The following is a 20,164-nucleotide window of genomic DNA, read 5'->3' on the forward strand; positions in this document are numbered from 1 at the left end:
TGTGTACTGCCCTTGTGTGTGTGCGCGTGTCCTTGCACGGGAACGGTGAGGTCCACTTTGACGATGAAGGATGATTTATAAATGCACCAGCCCTACTTCCCCCTACCCCCCCCCCCCCTACCCCCCTACCCCTACTCACAGCAGCCCTCCTCTGAGGCTTGGGCAGAATGTAATAAAAAAAAAACATGTTGTGTCGCCATTCTGCTCATCCGATTGGGGGAAATAACTATTGAACGTATGAATTGCTCTGTGCAACAGGGCATCATGGCCACAAAAATCAAGCCCCCCCTCCCTTTTTGCCTTCCTATGCACTGCAGGAGGTGGGTGTTAGACCGCAAGTCCTGCATCCCATGCCACTTTAACATCTCATACTGCCGCCAATCGATGTATAGAGTTGAAATGAGATACATTTTTAGTGCTGTAGAAATTATCTGGGGGGCCATGGTAAGGATTTTTTTTGAAAAACTGAGGTGGTTACTATGGTGTGATCCAGTGTGTACGGAAGTAGAGATGTTTGTATATAATTGTTTGTAAAAAGAAGAAAATCTATGGTAGGTGAACACAATCTGTGCAATAGTTCCATGTTCCACCAGGGTTTATTTATTGGGTATGGATTAGATGGTGGATTAGATATGTATGTTCAGATTCTATTATTTATGTCCTTTTATTTTTCCGCCGTGGTGATTCACTCTTCCTAATTTCATAGAATTCATGTTGTAACCCATTCTTATTATTTTGCTGTGTCATGTCTGAGGTACCAGAGTGGCTGTGTTCATTTCATGTTATTTCAACTGAAAAAAAATCCTCTTTTTTTTCTCCTGGAAACTGGACCACAAAAATTAAAGAATCCTTTTTAAATCATCTTGTGTTACATCCATTTTGAGTTTATTAACCCATTATTTACATTCCATATTTTTCGCTAACGGCTTACTTGTCTGTAGTTAGAAGAAGGTTGAATGAAATATCAACAGATGTTATTGTTACGTTAATACTATAATACTAAAACAAGGAATGTAAAACATTCTGGTTGAACTGATGGCTCAAAACCTTTCTGAAATATATTAAATGCTATAGGCATACGTTGTTCAACTATACTATCGTCAGGGGGCTCTGTTGAATACTGCAAGGCAAATGCTGATATATTTACAGTTTGACAAATAGAAATTCCTTTGACCAAAGACTGCCCACGTGGACACAAACATTGACAAATCAAAAGTAATGGCTGTGGTTCGCAACACTCCAAAACATGGCTCAAATTAAAAAACATAAAATGGCCTGGATAAAGATATATATTATTTTCTTGGTGCTAAAACAGCGTTAGGCTAAGGAATTAACCTATTCTACGGAATCGACAGATTTAAATCAAATTGCAGCTAATAAAAAGCTGTTCTAAACACCTATCCAGAGGTATGCTTGTGTGTGTGTGGACGTGCGCTGCAGTCGGTGACCTCGGGTTCCCAAGGGGAGCATGCGCTTCCACCGCCTCAGCTGTGCTTGGTATGCAGCATCTCCGTGAGCAGGGAGTTGCAGGGCAGGTCTCCGAGCAGGTGCCGCTGGTACAGGTACTCCTCAACCTGTAGGCTGATGCTGCGCACCTCGGGCAGACGAAGTAGCAGCTGGCCGAACTTGTCGGACTGACTGCGCTGCGTGTGCTCCATCAGGGCTCGGTTCACCTGCTCCTGGGTCCTCTCCACCTGCCTGCGGCTCTGGATGGACTTCACGTCTGGACACAGGAACACAGTATGCGGTCACAGGCGTGGACCCTTGGGGGAGCATTCAAGAGACTTGTGTGTTATCACAGCTGGCCTGAGTTTCTTGTTTCTCTTGAGACACATCCGTTGTGCACGAGAGCCTGGAGGCAAGCGCCAACAATTCATTGGCCAATCGTAAGGCTCTTCATGCTGTGATTGGTCAGATTGGTCTTGACAACAGTCGAAAGGGCGGAACAGACAGCTCAATTAACCAATGTCTGGCTACAAACACGATTCTGATGACCAGAGGAATTGAGGGAGCTAGACTGGACCCAACGCAATGGGTCTGACTAAATCATAGCGAACTATTGGCCTGCTAGTAACAAGACCAATACACAAATGCGTTAATAATCTGCAACCTCTTAGATACCAGGTTCGTTTTTGGTGTTCAAAACCTCTCGCACTATATATTTGTTCTAGCGGGCTCACCTGGGTTGAATAAAACTAGGTATTTGAGGCAGACAAACTCCTCTTTGTCCAGGTGAAGGGCCTTCAGCTTGGACACCAGGTCCTGGGTCCTTGACACCAGGCTGCTCAGGGTCAACCCTGCCTGGGACTGCACAGTGGACACCTCTATCTGCAAGACAGACACGCCTGTCAGTCGGCCAGCCATTGCAACGGATGGTCGGATGGTCATGGATATCCCAGAATTATTTCCCCTCCATAACTTACCTGTTGCCCAGTGACCAGGTAGATGCAGCCCTCCTTCGCATAGGTCACCTGTCTACTCAGGTGGTCTAACACAAGCAGCTCACTCCAGCAGCTCTGCAGCAGCGCCATCTGGTCTTCTACCTGGAGGGGGAACACTACCGATTCTCAATACTCCAGCACTCCAACCCTTCTCTCAGGTCCGCGGTTGCCATCCTGTTAAAAACATACTGCATAAACGTTGACACTGTTATTACCTTGAGGTCCTTGAAGAAAGCACAGTTCCTGGCCCACTCCACAAGGCCAAAGAGTGTCTGGTCGGCCATTTTGCACATGATGCTGAAGGTGTTCAGACAGTCGTGTTTGCCTCGGTTGGCCTGTTCCCTCTGCAGGGAGGCCAGGACCTTGGCACACAGCTGGCCTTCCTCGGGCTCCCCATTTAAGAGCTGGGCGAGGAAGTCTTCCGAGGGGTCCTCGACGGACGTGTACGGAAAGGGAACCGGCGTGGAAGCTGTTGAACTTGACGTGGAGTTGGAGGCTGACATTGCTGGGCTCGAGGGTAGGAAGCCATCACCGGCCATGGAGGACGACATTGAGTTCACCAGGGTTAAGCTAGAGCTAAGTGGGTATTCTGTTTTCTCCTGAGGGAACTCACGCATGTTGGGTTGATACAATCCAGTGAAGGGCAGTGCTGCTAGTCCCGTGACTGTGTTCCGAATGCAGTCCTGGGGCATGATGGCCTCTGACTGGAGGCCCAGGCCAGAGGGATAAACCACATGGGGCTGGTAGAAAGGCTCTGAGGAAAATGGAACGAGCGGGTGATTGATCATCAGATGGTCACTTTGGGGCGTTGGCTGGTGCGTTGGGGTAGTCTCTGCTTTGACTCTGTAGGGGGCAGTGCTTGGTTGATAATAGACCTGCTGTTTTAATTGCCGGTCTCTGCGATAGAAGGGGCCAAACTTGTTCCTGCCACCCCTCATGCGGTCTGCTCTCACAGCTGTAAGATCAAAAAGTAAGATCACGCCATGAACCTCATCCATCCGTCATTTCATTACCTCAGTACTTTCAAAACATTGTCTTTGTTCGAAATAGAACAGAGGTTAATTGGGTCATTTTATGATTATTATGTGAGACAGTACAGCCCACAGTACCCCAGCACTCAGTTTATGAGTTCATAGATTAGTCCCACACAGGAGGGAAGACGAACTTGAGCGAAGGTGTTGCAACACTGTGGAATGTGTTTCTACAGGTGGGTGTGCCCAGGTGTTAGTTCACCCGACATTACATGTCAGTTTGGTTTGCGTGCATCGGCTAGGCATACATGCAGGCATAGAGGTGTTTTCGGCGGGCGTACGTACCCTCTCGCTTCATACCCACAGCTAAGCACTTCTGGAAGCGACAGAAGGGACAGCGCTTCCTCTGGGAGGGGTTCATGGGACATCTCTGTCTCTCCGAGCAGCTGTAGTGCTTGTTGTTCTGCACTGACCGTTTGAAGAACCCCTATGGAGGGAGAGCGAGAGAGCGAGGGGATGGAAAGAACAAAGCACGTGGAGACAGTGAGAGAAGAAGAGATAAATGTATAAATGGATAAATGGATAAATATATATATATATATATATATATATATATATATATATATTGCAGTTTGTATCACCTTGCAGCTCTCACAGGTGAGCAGTCCGTAGTGGTAGCCAGATACTCGATCTCCACACACTGGACAGCTCCCCTCGATCTCTGCCCTGCTCTCAGGCTCTCTCTCCAGATCCTTAGCTGGGAAATATTGCCACAAATAAATGAAAATGAAAATAAAACATAAATATTGTAAACATGAAAATAATTGTCAATAAAAAAATTATAAGTAGCAGTTCAGTGAATAAAGTAACATTTAATAAAACGTAATTAAATATAAAACAATTCAACGGCATTAAATACAAATACATTGAAAACAATTAGATTCGATGTCATTTGAATTCATTTTCTATATATAAAGTATTAATATAGTATTGTTCATATCAAATATGCTAATTATTTTGTCTCAACATCACAAAAGATTTCAACCTCTCTCTGTCTTTCTTATATATATATACTATGACATATATTATAAACATTTATAATTTATACTGTGATTTCTAATGTTAATACATGTCAGATTAACAGAAGCCTAGGGTGAAATTGAGTCGATTTCGGATGGAACTGCTATTATTTGTTTTGCTATTATTTACATTTCACAATTGAATAGACACACACTGTAATTGTGTCATTAGATGAGTTTCATTGCTCATCCAACAATTGCTTGTTACATTCACCGTCTTATCAACCAGATAATTAGAGTCAAAGACACAGGCCTTACATCATTTTCCGGGAATATACTTAACAAAATATGAGTCATATAATAAGTCATATGACTATTTAATCCTCACAGGATATAATATATATATGATATAATATATATGTAATATATGCTGACATTTTTTAATTTTATTAATCAAACCTTTATTGATTCCGCATTGAGTTTAGTCAGCTCGTTTGTAAGAGCAAATATGCATTTGGGTTTATTTACAACTCACAAAACATCCTCAGTTACTTCCTTTTGTTCTTTATCACTTTGCTTACAGTGTCCGGATGTTCTTCAATATTCCACATGTATTACATTGGCAATAGACCACGATTCAGCACCATGTCAATCTCAAGCCATTGCAGTCTCCATGGACACCGGTGAGTACTCACACGTCCTCTCTAGGTATAGCAGCTCATGGGGGTCGTTGGCTGGGGGGTGGGCTAGAGGCTGGGGAAGCTCCGCATCATAATCCCATAGATCCATGCTGGCTAAGGGGACACAAGGATCCTCATACCAGCAAGGGACAGGAGCCCGAGGACTGACACGGCGAGAGAGACAGCGAGCGAGAGAGAGAGGGAGAGAGAGAGAGGCAGCCGGACCACACAGCCCTGGCTGACTGAGGTCCGCACGCAGACTTTGAACCGTGGTGAGTGCCATAAAACTCTTCAGATGGGCACTCCTATTACCTACCAAGCCAGCAAGCAGGACAGCCAGCAAGCCAACCTGCTCGCCTGCTAGTCAGCCAGCTTTACAGCAATTCAGTTGGACAGCCAGTCAACTGGTTGGTCAACTAGACAGACAGACAGACAGAGAGACAGTCAACCAGCGAGTCAACAACAACCTTATGCAGCCAGACATTCAGCTAGAAAAAGAGACAGTCAGCCAATAAGCATGTACTTAAACAGTCAACCAGTCCATCTTGGGGGACAGGGAGATAGGTATCTGCTGAAATGCTTTGTGGAAAAAGTGGGCAGTATAACACAGCAACAGAAACAATAATCACCATGGAACAACACTGATAAGATAAGAAGCGCAGGAGTGTATTATAGCTACTTCACATGTAACCCTTTATGCATTAAATATGCTCCCACAAGTCAGCCAGATGTATTCTTGTAGTTAATAGACAAGTTGGCTCGATTGTTATCGAAGATATGCAAGTAGGCTTTATATAAATAAATAAATAAATATATAAATATATCTATAGTATAGTAACAGGTAATAGTAGGACAAAGTAATCCACAAAGGTCTTGAGGATATGAGCTTTTCTTTGGCTGGTTTATGGCTTTTTAATCTTCTCATCACATTTGAACCAAGGCCTGGCATGTGAATCTCCTCCCAATAATAATGACGGTGGATGGCTAGATCAGGCCAGGGCCAAAGCAGCCTTGCTATAGGCTAGCTTCAGCCCAGCACATGGACGTCATCAATAAAGATATTAAAGTCCAAGGGTGCATACCTATGACATAATTTTTGTCATATCAAAGAGCTTCATTAAACGTGTCCATCTAATCAGGTCTGTCTTTTATCTCAAACTTTATTATTTTATTACAAGGATAATTTAGCGTTATTTCAGACCTCATGTCAATTCAACAGGAACCTCACAGTGCCAATATCGAAGACTTCCTTATCGTTCTCTTTGGTGACACCTTCAGTGATAATCAGACGTTTTACCTAGAGATGGTAAAACAGTTCTCACCAGGGCAGTTTCTACTACTGCAAAGGCTTTCAGAAGTGGGACATTTGGAAATTTGGATACTTGTGTTACCTCACTCTTTGAATGATACCGACTAAACAAAGATTTATTTGCATGAAAATCGATATTGACACTGATGTTTAACATGTCTGTTTTGAGAGCTATTCCAACCGTTTTGCTTACTACCGACATTGTGCTGGCACAAGGTTGATGGAAATCATTGTTCCAATGTTTGGGTTTCAAGATGTTGAGCAGGACTCTTACTGAACAGTATCGCAGCTTCGTTTTTGGCGCCACCTTGTGGTGGACCCTCGCAGCCCTGTAGAAATGAGACAATCATGGATGCGGTCCGAGATGACGACGAATGGACGGTGTAGAAATGTATTTAGTATATGGTACACGTGAACCTCAGAAGATTGGCACAATTTGATTGGCTCGCTATCTCGGGATATTGGGAAATATCCCATGATTGAGATCTCTAACTCGGGATATTGTTCTCATCGCAAAATGTCCCGCTTTGCTAATAAATACAAATAAATCCCGGCAAAAAGTGTTATCTTGTTCACGTGTAGTATAGTTCGACTTTCGGTCTCGGGAGCTCATCCCCACTATTCACTTCGCCTTATAAATGTCTTCAAAATAATAATAATAATAAAAAAAAAAAAAAAAAAAAATCTCTCGGCAATCACAATACAGAACGTTGTTAAAGGCACCCAGTGCAACTTTCGAGGCTTAAAAATAAACATTCAATTTCTAGTCTTTTTTACACGTAGTAAGTTTCAATAACTCCATACCATTGCATACCGACATTCAAGCAGCAAAGATGAGACGTCGTTGTGTGGTGAGAACTGATAGAAAATCGATAACAACAATGCCGCCATTTTCTTTATTTTTTGTAACCTACAATAAATAAAGCAGGCTTCCAGTCAATGGAAAAATGGCTTCTCCCCACCGGCGATTGTTGTTGTTTACGATTTTCTATCAGTTCTCACCACACAACGACGTCTCATCTTTGCTCCTTGAATGTCGATATGTAATGGTATGGAGTTATTGAAACTTACTACGTGTAAAAAAGACTAGAAATTGAATGTTTATTTTTCATTGAATGTTTACATAAAGTTGCACCGGGTGCCTTTAATATTTGTGGTATTTGTGGGTATCGTTTACTTAGTTTAGAATGAAGAGACGGAGCTTCGCAGTATGTTGCTTTATTGCTGGAGAACTAACAGAATCAGCCACGTACACATCACATCCGGTTCGCGCCTCTACTACCGTAATGACGTAAGCAGTACGTGCAAGCTTATGGTAAATATTAACATGTATTCAGACTACTGGCATGATCTGAATACTACATCACTTCTTTTTTTTTTTAAACTTGAACTCAACGTTGTCTGTTACTTCCACTTCTGGTTACTTTGAATATTCATTAACTAACTAATTAACGTCCACTTGGTCTGTAAACAACAATAAACCATTAGGCAAACAACTGGATTGCTTCAGTCTAATGCATCACATAAATGCTTTCTCAAATATCATTTCACCTATGGAACATAGAATCAACTTTGCAAACACTTTCAAATACAAAATTTGTCTGGAGATAAATCTCTTTTTTTTTTCATTGCTGAACACTCTTTTCAAACTTTAGCAAATTCAGTCCATTTCACAGTCCATTTTTTTTTTTTCAGGCCGTATCAAAGTCCTTGAGGTACTGTGGAGGCAGTCGGTGCCTAGCAGGGTACCTTCCTAACACTGGGATTGTGTCAGCGGTGACTTCTCCATCCTCTACTTCTGTTACAGATGTGTCGCACAGGCCATGGTTGAGCTTCTTGAAGGAGGAGTTTCTTGTCACTCTGTGTCCAGTCCGCTCAGCTGTGACCATAGAGCCTTTGACGGTGGTCACTCTGTACGGCTTAGGATTGTAGGCTGTAGTAAGTTTATTGTGTCTGGGTTGAGAGCACAGCACCATGTCACCAGGTCGGAGAGGGTAAGGTGCAGCGTGACGGCAAGTGTCTGAGTACGCCTTCATTTTGACTTTGGCCTTGCGGTCTCTCCTGCGAAGATCCTCGTCTGGTCTGATAGGTGTGCTCATTGAAGGCATCTTTGTGTGCATCCTGCGGTTGAGCAGCAACTCAGCAGGTGATGTTGTTGTTGTGCTGTGTGGTGTTGCACGGTACTCCCTTAGGAATGTGTAGAGATGCTGCTTCCAGGGGATGTTTTCCATGTGGGCAACACGGAGGCACTTTCCAAGTGTTCTCATGAACCTCTCTGCAGTTGCGTTTGCCTGGGGCCATAGTGGCGTGATTTTCCGATGGTGAAACCCCATGTAGGCTGCAAACTTGCTGAACTGCTCACCGTTGAAAGGGGGGCCGTTGTCGGTCTTCACCGTCCCTGTCATGGACAAGATCTGGGAGAAGATCTTGTCCATGACAGGGATGACCGAATTTGCAGAGGTGGAGTGCATGACTTCCACTACAGGATACCGGGAGTACTCGTCCACGATAACTAGCAAATGTTCACCTGTCGGCAGTGGGCCGTAGAAGTCTGCACTGACATCTTGCCAGACTGTGTCGGGGAGTTCTGACACCTGCAGTGGTTCGTTGTGTGTTTCTGGTGTATTAGCTTGACATGCCAAACAGTTTCTCACCATCGCCTCAGCTTGTCGATCGATGTTTGGAAACCACACCCTCTCTCTCAGGAGTGCCTTTGTCTTTGTGAAACCCTGATGCGCCTCGTGTGCGAGCTGGAGGACCCTGTGCTCGAGTGCGGAGGGAATGACGATTCTGGAACCTTTTAGTATAATGTCATTTTCATGCAACACTGTGAGCTCGCTCTTCACATGTTCATATTGTCTCAGTACAGTGTCTTTTGTGACTGTGTGCCACGTATTGTTGCGTATGAGAGTACTGACCTTTTGTAGTGTTTCATCTTTGAGTGTCTCACACTTGATTTCATCCAGAGTCATTGCTTTTGGTGTGCTGTTATGCATGATGAAGTTCACGTATTCTTCAGCTACTTTCGTTGCACGGGTGTTCTTGGTAGGTGCTTGTTCTGGGATTGGGTGACGGGACATGTAGTCCGCCGGATTATCAGACCCTTTTCTGTATTCTACTTTGAGGTTGTACGGCTGCAGTCGAAGTCCCCATCTTTCGATGCGGGCGGGCGGCTTGGACCTCGGGTTGTTCCAGATGAGCTCGAGTGGCTTGTGATCCGTCACCATAGTGAACTCTTTGCCGTAGATATAGAGATGAAAATGTTCACAGCTCCATACGATTGCAAGCGCTTCACGCTCTGTCTGAGAGTAGCGCCTCTCTACATCACTGAGCGCTCGGCTTGCATATGCGATGATGTGTTTCTTTTCTTTGTTCTTTTGCAGCAGTATTGCGCCAAGTCCTACTGGACTAGCGTCAACAATGAGCTCTGTTTCCCTGTTCGGGTCGAAGTACGCCATCGTGGTCTCACTGGTGAGACTCTCTCTCAGCGTGCTGAGCGCTGCGTCCTGTTCCGCACCCCACTGCCAGGGAGTGCTCTTCCTCGTGAGCTTTCTCAGCGGCTCCGTGACTGTAGCGAAGTCGGGAATGAAGCGTGAGCAGTAGTTCGCCATGCCCAAAAGGCTTCTTACCTCTGCTGCATCCTTGGGTTTGTCGGCTTGGCGTATACTGTCAACCTTCTTCGGATCAGCTGAGACGCCGCCATCTGAGAATATGAACCCGAAGAACTCTAGTCGAGTCTTGTTGAACTCGCACTTCTTGCGGTTCAGTGTGAGGCCGCGCTCTTTTAGTCGCCGGAACACAGCAGTCAGGCTCTTGTCGTGATCCGCCTGTGTCGCCCCGTAAACGATGATGTCATCGCTGAGATTCTTCACCCCGGCAACCCCTGAAGTGTCTGATGGATGGCGTTCTGAAATACCTCAGCAGCTGAGGAGATGCCGAAGTTGAGGCGCTTGTACCTCCTCAGTCCCAGGTGCGTTGTGAATGTGGTAATGTACCTGCTGTTGGGATGTAATTCCAGCTGGTGGTATCCCGACGTCAGGTCCAGCTTTGAGAATACAGTTGCTCCATTCAGTTCGTGTATGACGTCGTCGATAGTGGGAGTCAGGTGGCGCTCTCTTTGGATGGCTGTGTTTGCCTGCCGCATGTCGACACATATGCGCACCTTGTCTGGATCCTTGGGCTTTGGTGGTGTTACGATGGGCGAGACCCAGGGCGTCGGGCCTGTCACTTCCTCGATGATGTCCTCGGCTTCGAGTTTGCGTAGCTCAGCTTCAACTTTCTCACGTACATGAAAAGGAACTCTGCGATGTGGCTGACATGTTGGTTGTATGTCTGGGTCGATATGTAGTGTGACTTGAAAGTCTTTGAGCTTACCAATGCCATCAAACAGCTCGGGGTGACTGTTCACGAGCTCATCCGCCACTGTGAGCCTCATTGGGGGAAGGCTGATAGAATGTACAATTTTGATCAACCCCAGTTCATCAGCTGTCTGGTAGCTGAGTAGGGAGCAGCCATCGCCTTTGATCACGTAGAACGTTCCATCTGTTTTGTTCTCATTCCTCGCCTCCACGCTGCCTGTGAACTTCCCCAGGATGGGCAGCGCGTCTTTGGATCCATAGGCTAGTATTCTGAGATCTGTGTGTTGGAGGCGGGGCTGGATACTCAGGTTATTAAATGTCTGTTCACTGATAATGTTTACTGCAGCACCGGAGTCAATCAGAGCTGGCACTGTGTCTCCGTTCAGCTTGATTTTTGTCAGTGGCTGCTTAGTGTCTTTATTGCTTTTAACAGTGTACGCATAACATTCATCACTGCTTGAGGATAACTCACGCTGAGCTGGTTCACTTTGTGTTTCTACCTGGTTGACTCTTTTCCTGTAGTCTTTCTTGTAGGTCCTTGTGTCTGTTTTCTGCTCAGTGTGTTGTGGTTTCGACCTACACTGTCTTCCAAAGTGGTTTTGCTTGCCACACGCTTTGCACTGTTCGCCTCTTGCAGGGCATTCGTTACTGTGTGGCCACTCGCCACCACAGTTCCTGCATAGGGTGTTGCTGCCACCTATTGGACGTTTTTGGTATGCCTCCTTCTGGGGTCGTCTATGCACTTGATTCACTGCCACAGCGAGACTAGAACCCTGTTCAATTCCTTTTGACTGTAATTCAGACAGTTCCATCGTCCTGCCGTATTCAAGGAGTTCTTTTAATGTCTTATTTGTCTCCCTCAAACCGTACTTGCGCACCCTGGAGGACGTGCAGCTTTGAATGATCTGTGATTTTATTTCATTGTCTACATCACCAAACTCGCAGTGTTTTGCTAGCATTCGAAGTCTGGTATTATAAACATCTAAATTCTCACCAGGCAGCTGTGTGGCTTTCCTGAACACGTAGACCTCGTACTGGACATTCTTTTTCGGGGAGAAGTAGTCGGTGAGTTTCGTCTTCACATCTCCATACTTGTCTCCTTCCCCCGCCACCGTATCGTATATGTCGTGCACTCTTTCGCCGGCTAGATGCAGTAGAAGGGCTTTCAATCTTGACTCTCCGGTGATATTCACAGCCGTGGTGTAGTTCTCGAATCTCCGAAGCCACTTAGTCCATCGCGGTCCGATAGAGCTATGTTCGCTCTCGGTATCGAACGGTGGTACGGTCGGGCCATGTGCTAACATCATGTTGCCTGTCTGGATGCTAACTGACTGGCACACTTAGCAGCTTGTTACCGTAGTCTCTTTCACTCCGAACTTTTTCCGCACGCAATATTCCACTCTCCGGGGAAACGTGTAGTACTTCTCCTGTATCCTCGTCGCCAGTGTGGTATTTGTGGGTATCGTTTACTTAGTTTAGAATGAAGAGACGGAGCTTCGCAGTATGTTGCTTTATTGCTGGAGAACTAACAGAATCAGCCACGTACACATCACATCCGGTTCGCGCCTCTACTACCGTAATGACGTAAGCAGTACGTGCAAGCTTATGGTAAATATTAACATGTATTCAGACTACTGGCATGATCTGAATACTACAATATTCAAATATCTTTCATCTCAAATTCGATCTTTCAGTCGGTCAGAATTAAAAATGTATGCGTATCTTCCGGATCATGCGAAGTTGAGAGAGGTATGTGGGGCATGTTTCCAGTAGTATGTATTTCAACTGCAATACATATTATTTCTGCCATTATTTAATATGTTTTGCTATATATTTATGTATAACATTTATTTTTAATGAATATTGAGTTCGCAACATTAGGTAGGAACTAGAGTTCAGTTTCCATGCCACATGCACAGTTTAAGGTGTAACAGCCAATTATGGTGTAACACAAAGCCAATGCGAGCAGATTTTGTTCTCCGATTACAAGTGTGTTTATTAGTAGATGTTTTTATTTTGGGTAAAACAATTCCCTCATGGTTTTGTGGGAATACGAGGTAAAGTGTATAACCTTTATTTTCCGAATATATTTGTGTTTACTTTTACAGTGTAGGCCTATGTGAACGTGTCTTTTTACATTGTCGTACTGTTTAGTTTGACGGTGTATCGAGAACCATGGGTTCGTTTGTTACCTGGAGGGATTGATGTGTAGGCCTATCCTCCAGAATAGTCACAATTCAACTAACGGAAGAGAGGAGAATTTTCTGTGGCTGGGGATCGTCGTTCTCACAATGTAAGTAAATAAATGAAGGTAGGTACCCCCCATATAAAAAGTGTTACAGCAACACAGCCTTAAATCGTGTTGTAGCCAACGCGCACGCACATCTATTAGATTGCCATTTTTGTTTGCATGGGAATAATGTTTGAAAGTATATCGGATTGAATGACCAGAACAATTTTTTTTACAATCGAAGGGCAATGTAATGGACATTGAAAGGACATTTTTGCAAATTGGATGTGTATGTCATGCTTCTCGTTTGTTTTAGGCCTACGTGCTCTTCGATTATATTAAGGGTCATTGTTATGCTCTTGGGCAAAATTGTATGTTTCATGTCTGCACTCTGTACCTCCTAGTGGTCTCGTGGGCTGGACACAATTGTGTACCTGCTGCTTTGGCCATAGCGTCACATTCTGAAGGAATGTGTTGTAGCATTAATAATAACTTATCTAATTCACTTCAACTAGCTAAAAAGCAAGAGGAATCGGGGAGTCCAGGTCAAGTATAGATGGAGAGTTTATTGCCACCCGCAAACGAGAGACAACAAAGCCGAGTGGTATCCTCGAATACACACTACCGAATGAATCCCGGACAGCTCCTTATATCCCCAATTCTTACACAATACAAAGTTGGACTTTCATCAAATATAGAATTTCCCATCAGGGTCATACTGTGTGGATGTCAGCATACTCCTATGTCTTCTGAATCCCAATGTGACCTTAGAACATATATTATCCTTATACAAACAGAGATGATGCACATATCTGTGAATGTAAGCATTGTCTTCAGAGAGTACATCAATATGGGAGTAGACTGGACTCTCTGGCTGATGTATCACATGGCCCATCAGGTGAGCATATCCTGGACCCACTCACTGGTGTCACACGGCAGACAACATCTAGGTTAGAGGTGTTCAGCTCTTCTCCACCATTAAAGTATATATATGATATGTAGGCCTAATAATAATCATAGTTTAACATAGAATGTAAGGTTAATTTCTACCACATATGCTGTGTGGTTTATGGCCTCCATTTTTATGTTCAATAGTTATTTCAGTAGCTGTACACAATGAATGCACAAATTAAATCAAAGTGATTTATTTCAAAATGAATTACAATTCATGTTCCTCGTGGCAAAACGGAATGTATACCACAGAATCATCAAAGTGAACGTTAAATCTGCCTTTCTGCAGAAGGCTGAGGGACTCAGGCGTGCTGAGGACAGGCTTTTCAGGCCGCTGTAGCGGGACACACTGGCGTACCCTCGGCAACAAACCACACTTCGTTGTGCCGGTTGAACATCTTCATAGGACTGCAACGCAAACCATTACGATGTGTTATCAAATCTGAGTTTGAAGATTTACAGAAAGCAGTAAGATATGGAAATAATAAAACACTTTGTCTTTTACCTGTCATATCCAACGGCATAGCTAAAGTCCTTTTTATACATGGCTCCCACCGATTCAAGGCTGTCCATGAGTTCGCTCTCTTTATCCCTGGCACGATAGCTCATCATCCATCCTCCGTAGCTCTTAACGTACACATTCATACCCGGCATCTCTGTTATGGACACCTGCAGCAGGAAGAGCAGTTTAGTACGATTGGTATGGAAAACATCAAATACACAGACACTCCAAGCTGGGTAGGACAGAATGCAAGGTCTACCTGGCTGTCCGTTGGTTTGGGGGGATTCAGCTGGTGCTCAGACGGGAGAAGGAAGCTCATTGTGTAAGTACAACTTTCAAACCAACCCTTGTTGGTCTTACTTTTGATGATCACCGGGGAAGTCATTTCAATGTTTGCTCCTGCAGGTCGAGTAAATAGGTTACTCCCATGGAAGAGGCTGCTTTTGAGACAATGTAGGCCATCCCAAGTGGCCGTGTCTGTTACACCAAGAGACCCATTGTGCTGTTTCAGACATTCCAATTCACACACACACACGCGCACGCGCACAAACCATTTTCATTGGCTCCAGTGATGTACTTAAACAGTCTTCTGAAGGCAGTGTATGTTGCCATCTCCATGATCCGGGAAGTTTCCTCTGTTGTCACCCACTTAGTACTGCTGAGGTTGCGCACCTAAAGCACGCGAGGAGGATGACATGTCTGCATGAGCTTTCATCAACATCACCATTTTTTTTCGACATCATTTTTTCCCCCTCACTGAATGAAACGGCCCCGCTGTCACTCACCTCATACTCTTCAGTCTGACACACCGGTGTGTACAAAAGGCATTCTTTGGTCTCGGAGCAAAATTCAGACAAGGAGGAATCCCTGTTGGTTAAGAGAAGAAACTATGATACAGAGAAGTACATCGATGTAGGAATGTACAGAGGACCGGATTCAGCATTAAAAACAATTATGATCCAGGTCCAATATCAAGCTATTTAATCACAATTGAACAGACACGTTTTTATTGATTTCACAATACAGTCTGTGAGCCATTAGCTCTGCAAACAACCAGCCTTTACTGCGCATAAGAAAAAATGGATAACTCTTACCCAACGCTGGCTTCTGTGGTTAGCACCAGCAGAAAGCCAATGACTGCTGCAATGTTCCTCCTGAGATGCAAACATGCATGGATTTAAGGTGCAAAAGGTTACTATATTGCTATGTAAAATGTCCCCAAAAATCTTAGGTCTGCATTAATGGTACTTACATTTTCACTCTGCTTCAGCTGTGTGTGCAGGAGATTGTGCAACACAACTATTTATGTAATTTGTGTTACGAAAGGCAATTTGCATGAACACCCCCCCAAATACTGGCTAAGCAGATGATTGGTTGTGGAAAACAAGCAGGAGAATAGCCTGTTCGTCAGTTTTAACTTCATCTATCAGAATCAGATCAGAATAAGTTTACTATTATTGACAAGGAATTAGTTGGATCTCGGTGGTGCATAACAATAAACACATATTGGGAAAAGACAGGCAAAAAAAAAGGTTACGAGTAATAACAATAATGGAGATGATAAATAGATCAAAGTCAAAGTCAAAGTGAACTTTATTGTCAGACCGACCGTGCAGCAAGTTACACAGAGGACCGAAATTTCGTTTCCCCTATACTCCAAATGTCCTATTAATATATTTACCACACAACATATAACACAACATAATAGTGCAAAAGACAGAGTATAAGTATTATTATGGAAGTGGAAGTAGTTACTTCAACCAACCGGATTCAGGTGTGTTGAAATTCACAAATGGTAATGGTAAACATGAAACTTTATATGCTAATCGGAAATATTCACAATAAGTGTATTCAACCATGAAGCCTCAATCCAAAAATTGCATAACCTTTCGAGTTCATACAATACATCACGGTTGGCCTTATGGTTTTTTTTATTTGTAGCAATGGCATTTAAGTGACTTGCTTTTACTGCTTGATTAAATCACCAAAGTCTTTGGGTAGGTAAAGGTGTTTGTAACAAATAAAATGCTACACGCCACCTCTGTGACTATAACTGGGCTCCTCCGGGCAAGGACGGAGGTGTTGGTGGTTGGTTTACGTCAAAGGTTTGTAGACAATGACATGAATACTTGGGCGTTGTTTATTTGCAACCCGACCCCTCTTTCATGAACATTGTGTTCTTGTCCAATTCCTATAGGCTTTCCCATAACAAAAGGATGACTCGTCCACCAAGAGAACCGGTCTGTTCTATAACACTGTGATTGACAGCATAGCGTAACTTCACATGTGATGATAGAGGGAACACGTGAGGACAGAGCCCCTTTCACACATGCAGTATTTCCCTGCACATTTCCCGAAGAAGTCCTGCATGAGGGTTAGGGTTAGGGTCAGGGGTTCCCGATGGGAATGGGGACGAATGTCTTGGGGAATCTACCCCGGCAATTTCATTTCCTCTACTGACGAGGGATATAACTTTGCTTTGAAAGGTGATTGTCAGCAAAAGCCAAAATGCTGCAGCTTTGCACCACAAGGCAAAGGTTATTTACATTGAACACTTTTTTGAGGTGATTCCTTCCCATGTCAATCAAATAATTACAAATCAAGGAGCTGAATGGGACTGTAAACGTAGGCGGCGATTTCCGTTTGGCGAAAAAGTTACATTAATTGTATCCACCAATCAGAATTGGGAAGCCTTGTCACAGTCACCATCATCCCTGTAGATGTTGTGGGACATGGCAGATGTAACAGACCATAGACCTGTAATCATCGCTTTCTATTATATGTATGGCTGATCGTTGATCTCGATAGCAATTGGCACTACAAGCCAGTGTTGACTTGCACTGCGGTACGTGAACATAGGTTGCCTTTGATAACATTACGTCTGTACTAGGCTAAAGGTAGAGCATTGAATCAGAAAGGTTGTTCAGTTCAGGGGTGGGGTAACATGTCTCCATTCCCAACTGAAGCCTTAAAATGTAAACAGACTCTTGTTCTTGACTGGTTAACATTTTAAGAAGCATGTATAGTATACCTCTCTTATCTAAGTAAGAGTAAGAGAAGACAAGAGACTGAAGTTGATTGCATTTTTATGTTCAGTGGCAAATTCATGAAACTTACATTTAAATACATTTTATTTGAATTGCTTAGCCCACCAAAGATCAAGGAAAAGCTCCCTTAATTATTAAGGAAGAAACCCTGAGAAGAAATGCAGAAAGAGGGCAACCTCCTTCAAGGGGTGGTTAAGAGTGCAATGAGTGCAGAAATGGTGAACCTGGATGGTAGGACACAATCAAAAGGTTTAAGTCTAATGTACAATGACCAATGTCCATAATTGTTGTTAAATCATAACAGTAGAAGTTTCAAAACAAAACGTATCAACAAATATAATAACACATCAGTACAGATTCCATGTGTGTGCAAACTTAAAAAGAACAATGACAATAAAGCTCTATAGGATAGTGAATCCGAATTTCGTTTTGCCTTCTTGGATTGCGTTCTGTGTGAGCTAGCAAGTCGCCTGAGTATCACATGAACATTCAGGTTTTGTTGTCGTCTTCACCTGCTACCTGAGACTCTTGAACATTGTTTTCTTACAATTCCTATATGGTCTTCTTTTCAATACAACAAAGGTATGAGTACCCACCAATGAATTGTTTTGTTCCAGAATAACTTTGTGTTTGAGAGGATAGCATAACTCCACCTGATGAAATTGTAAATATTGAATTAATTGTCTTGTAGAACTAATTGCACTCCAAGTGATTAGAATTTGGGTGTATAGGGTGTTATGTTATTGTATAATAGGATGTTATCAAGATCGATTCATTATTATTAATTAATAATTCATTAATTACTAATATTAGATAATAATATTGAAAAAGTGAATAACCAAACACAACCACTTTCACAGCTACCGAGACTTAACATAGTTGTCAACAGCCAGTAAGAATGGAAGCTGCAGTAGTTAGGATGTTTTTGTTAGATCGCCCCAAAACCCTAACCCCTAACCCCCCTAACCCTAACCCTAAAATATCTTAACGTAGACGGCCCAGTCTACTGAGATCCTTGACCAATGTAGCAGCAGTGCAGATATATATATATGATTATCGACATTTCACACCTACCACCAAATTTATCTTGCAAAGAAGTAACTCTACAACCAGCTAGCGCTACTAGCTAGCAAGCTCATAAAGGTATGTTAGCCCTGAAGGGTGTGTACAAAGTTGATTGATATCCAGGGGTTAAGCTCTTTCTCTTTGAGCTTCTCTTATTGGTTAGAATGAGTGGGGGCCTTACTGTGACACTTTGAATACAATGGAGAATCTCTGCAATGTTGGTACACTGATCAATAACACTCAGTGTGTCACTGTGTCAACGTTAAAGGATTTGGCTGAAACCAGGTTAAATGTTGAAATTGTCTGTCAAGATGTAAATTAGCCATGATTTTTGTTTTACTTCTCTCGTTGTGGAGGCATTCTGAAATTGAGCAGTTGGCCAACAATTTACAAACTTTATATCCAAAACGAGTGTGTAGCAGCTCTCATAGCTGTATTTTTGTTATGTCCAACCCAAGTAAAAGGCTACAAACTGAGCTAAGTATAGCTTTCTCCAATAGTGCTCACAAACTAACAAATCTTCACGTTTCGACTCCGTAACGCGCCACTGAGCATGTGCAACGATAGTGGCTGCATTATCGGAAGCTTGATAACTGAATTCTGAGTGCAGTCAACATTTCAAAAAGTAGCCAAGGTAAGATTAGGAGATGGTTTGTATCATCATCATCCTTATAACATTGTGTGTGGATGATGGCTGGTTTAAGCAGCCTCCTTTTGCCCGAGTCAGACTGATTTGACTCTGGGGCTGGATGAGGCTGCACACCTGTTTCAGTAAAAGCATTCAGTAAAACCAGCCGCCCATCACCACACAAGCTCAGGTAGATCTCCTACATGGCAGCATGGGTCACCATCTTCATGTTTCATTGTCTTCAAACTCAATAAACCGGCTATCAACCCCGAGCCCTTGTGTCTGGAGGAGCCCAGAAAAGCCTCCTAGCATATGGCATGTAACATGAACATTGCTACAACTATCTAATTGGCCAATATGTGGCGACCTACCTCAAGTTCGCAGCCTCGTTTTTGGCGCCACCTTCTGGTGGCCCTTTGCAGCAGTGTAGGCAATCATTGATGCGGTCCCAGATTGCGTAATGGACGGCGTATAATAAATGTATGTACAAACGTCTTCTATTTCAATTATCCATACATTTCTTACATTGATTTATTTTTTGTTCAAGTTTCGTTTTCAAATATGAAAAATAACATCTCTCGGCAAGCGAAAATCAGAAGACTGGTAGTTATTTATATATTTTTCACCTCAAACTCGTCTTTTCAGTCAGTAAGCTTTCAAAATGTATGTGTATCTTCCGGATCATGCGAAGGAGTTGAGAGGGGTGCTGAGGGGAATGTTTCCAGCAGTATGTATCCTCCAGAGTAGTCACAATTCAACTAACAACAGAGAGGACAGTCTGCTCTGGCTGGAGATCGTAATTCTTACAATGTCAGTAAATCAAATCAGGTACTATAACAAGGGCGTAGTAACATCAACAAAGCATTAAAGTGTGTGGTACACGGAAGCCCAACTCCTATTAATTTGCAATTTTTTCTAAATGATATGGCATTGAATGACCAGAACTATTTCTTACAATCAAAG

The 20,164-nt window shown here is 43.4% G+C and overlaps 2 protein-coding genes across 3 annotated transcripts; both read right to left on the reverse strand.

Moving 5' to 3' along the window:
• Nucleotides 1-659: 659 nt before the first annotated feature.
• nr5a5 (nuclear receptor subfamily 5, group A, member 5) lies at nt 660-5,381 on the reverse strand. Of its 2 annotated transcripts, none has more exons than XM_030350089.1 (7): nt 5,127-5,381; nt 4,054-4,169; nt 3,758-3,899; nt 2,657-3,396; nt 2,424-2,543; nt 2,181-2,328; nt 660-1,723 (listed from the first exon to the last, which is right to left on the reverse strand). In XM_030350089.1, the coding sequence occupies exons 1-7, from the start codon at nt 5,218-5,220 to the stop codon at nt 1,485-1,487; spliced, it is 1,599 nt and encodes a 532-aa protein (XP_030205949.1). In that variant the 5' UTR covers nt 5,221-5,381; the 3' UTR covers nt 660-1,484. The 2 variants fall into 2 exon arrangements, with proteins under 2 accessions (XP_030205949.1, XP_030205950.1); XM_030350090.1 differs by lacking the exon at nt 5,127-5,381 and adding an exon at nt 5,013-5,031.
• Nucleotides 5,382-14,137: 8,756 nt separating this feature from the next.
• On the reverse strand, nt 14,138-15,799 carry LOC115538475 (heme-binding protein 2). The gene is made up of 7 exons (XM_030350043.1): nt 15,714-15,799; nt 15,556-15,615; nt 15,247-15,328; nt 15,013-15,133; nt 14,721-14,860; nt 14,465-14,628; nt 14,138-14,367 (listed from the first exon to the last, which is right to left on the reverse strand). Coding segments are annotated over exons 1-7 (651 nt in total). The 5' UTR covers nt 15,716-15,799; the 3' UTR covers nt 14,138-14,285.
• Nucleotides 15,800-20,164: the final 4,365 nt, after the last annotated feature.

This window comes from Gadus morhua, chromosome 2, assembly GCF_902167405.1.
Source record: "Gadus morhua chromosome 2, gadMor3.0, whole genome shotgun sequence".
NCBI lineage: Eukaryota > Metazoa > Chordata > Actinopteri > Gadiformes > Gadidae > Gadus > Gadus morhua.

What these genes read in the sequence shown, in the direction of transcription:
- nr5a5 (XM_030350089.1), bottom strand. Translation starts at nt 5,220, where the DNA reads ATGGATCTATGGGATTATGATGCGGAGCTTCCCCAGCCTCTAGCCCAC. An exon ending in GCTATACCTAGAGAGGACGT is followed by an intron (nt 4,170 to 5,126) that starts GTGAGTACTCAC and finishes AATATTTCCCAG; the next exon opens with CTAAGGATCTGGAGAGAGAG. An exon ending in CTTTCTTCAAGGACCTCAAG is followed by an intron (nt 2,544 to 2,656) that starts GTAATAACAGTG and finishes TTCCCCCTCCAG; the next exon opens with GTAGAAGACCAGATGGCGCT.
- LOC115538475 (XM_030350043.1), bottom strand. An exon ending in GTCAGACTGAAGAGTATGAG is followed by an intron (nt 15,134 to 15,246) that starts GTGAGTGACAGC and finishes CGCGTGCTTTAG; the next exon opens with GTGCGCAACCTCAGCAGTAC. An exon ending in TATGCCGTTGGATATGACAG is followed by an intron (nt 14,368 to 14,464) that starts GTAAAAGACAAA and finishes TTTGCGTTGCAG; the next exon opens with TCCTATGAAGATGTTCAACC.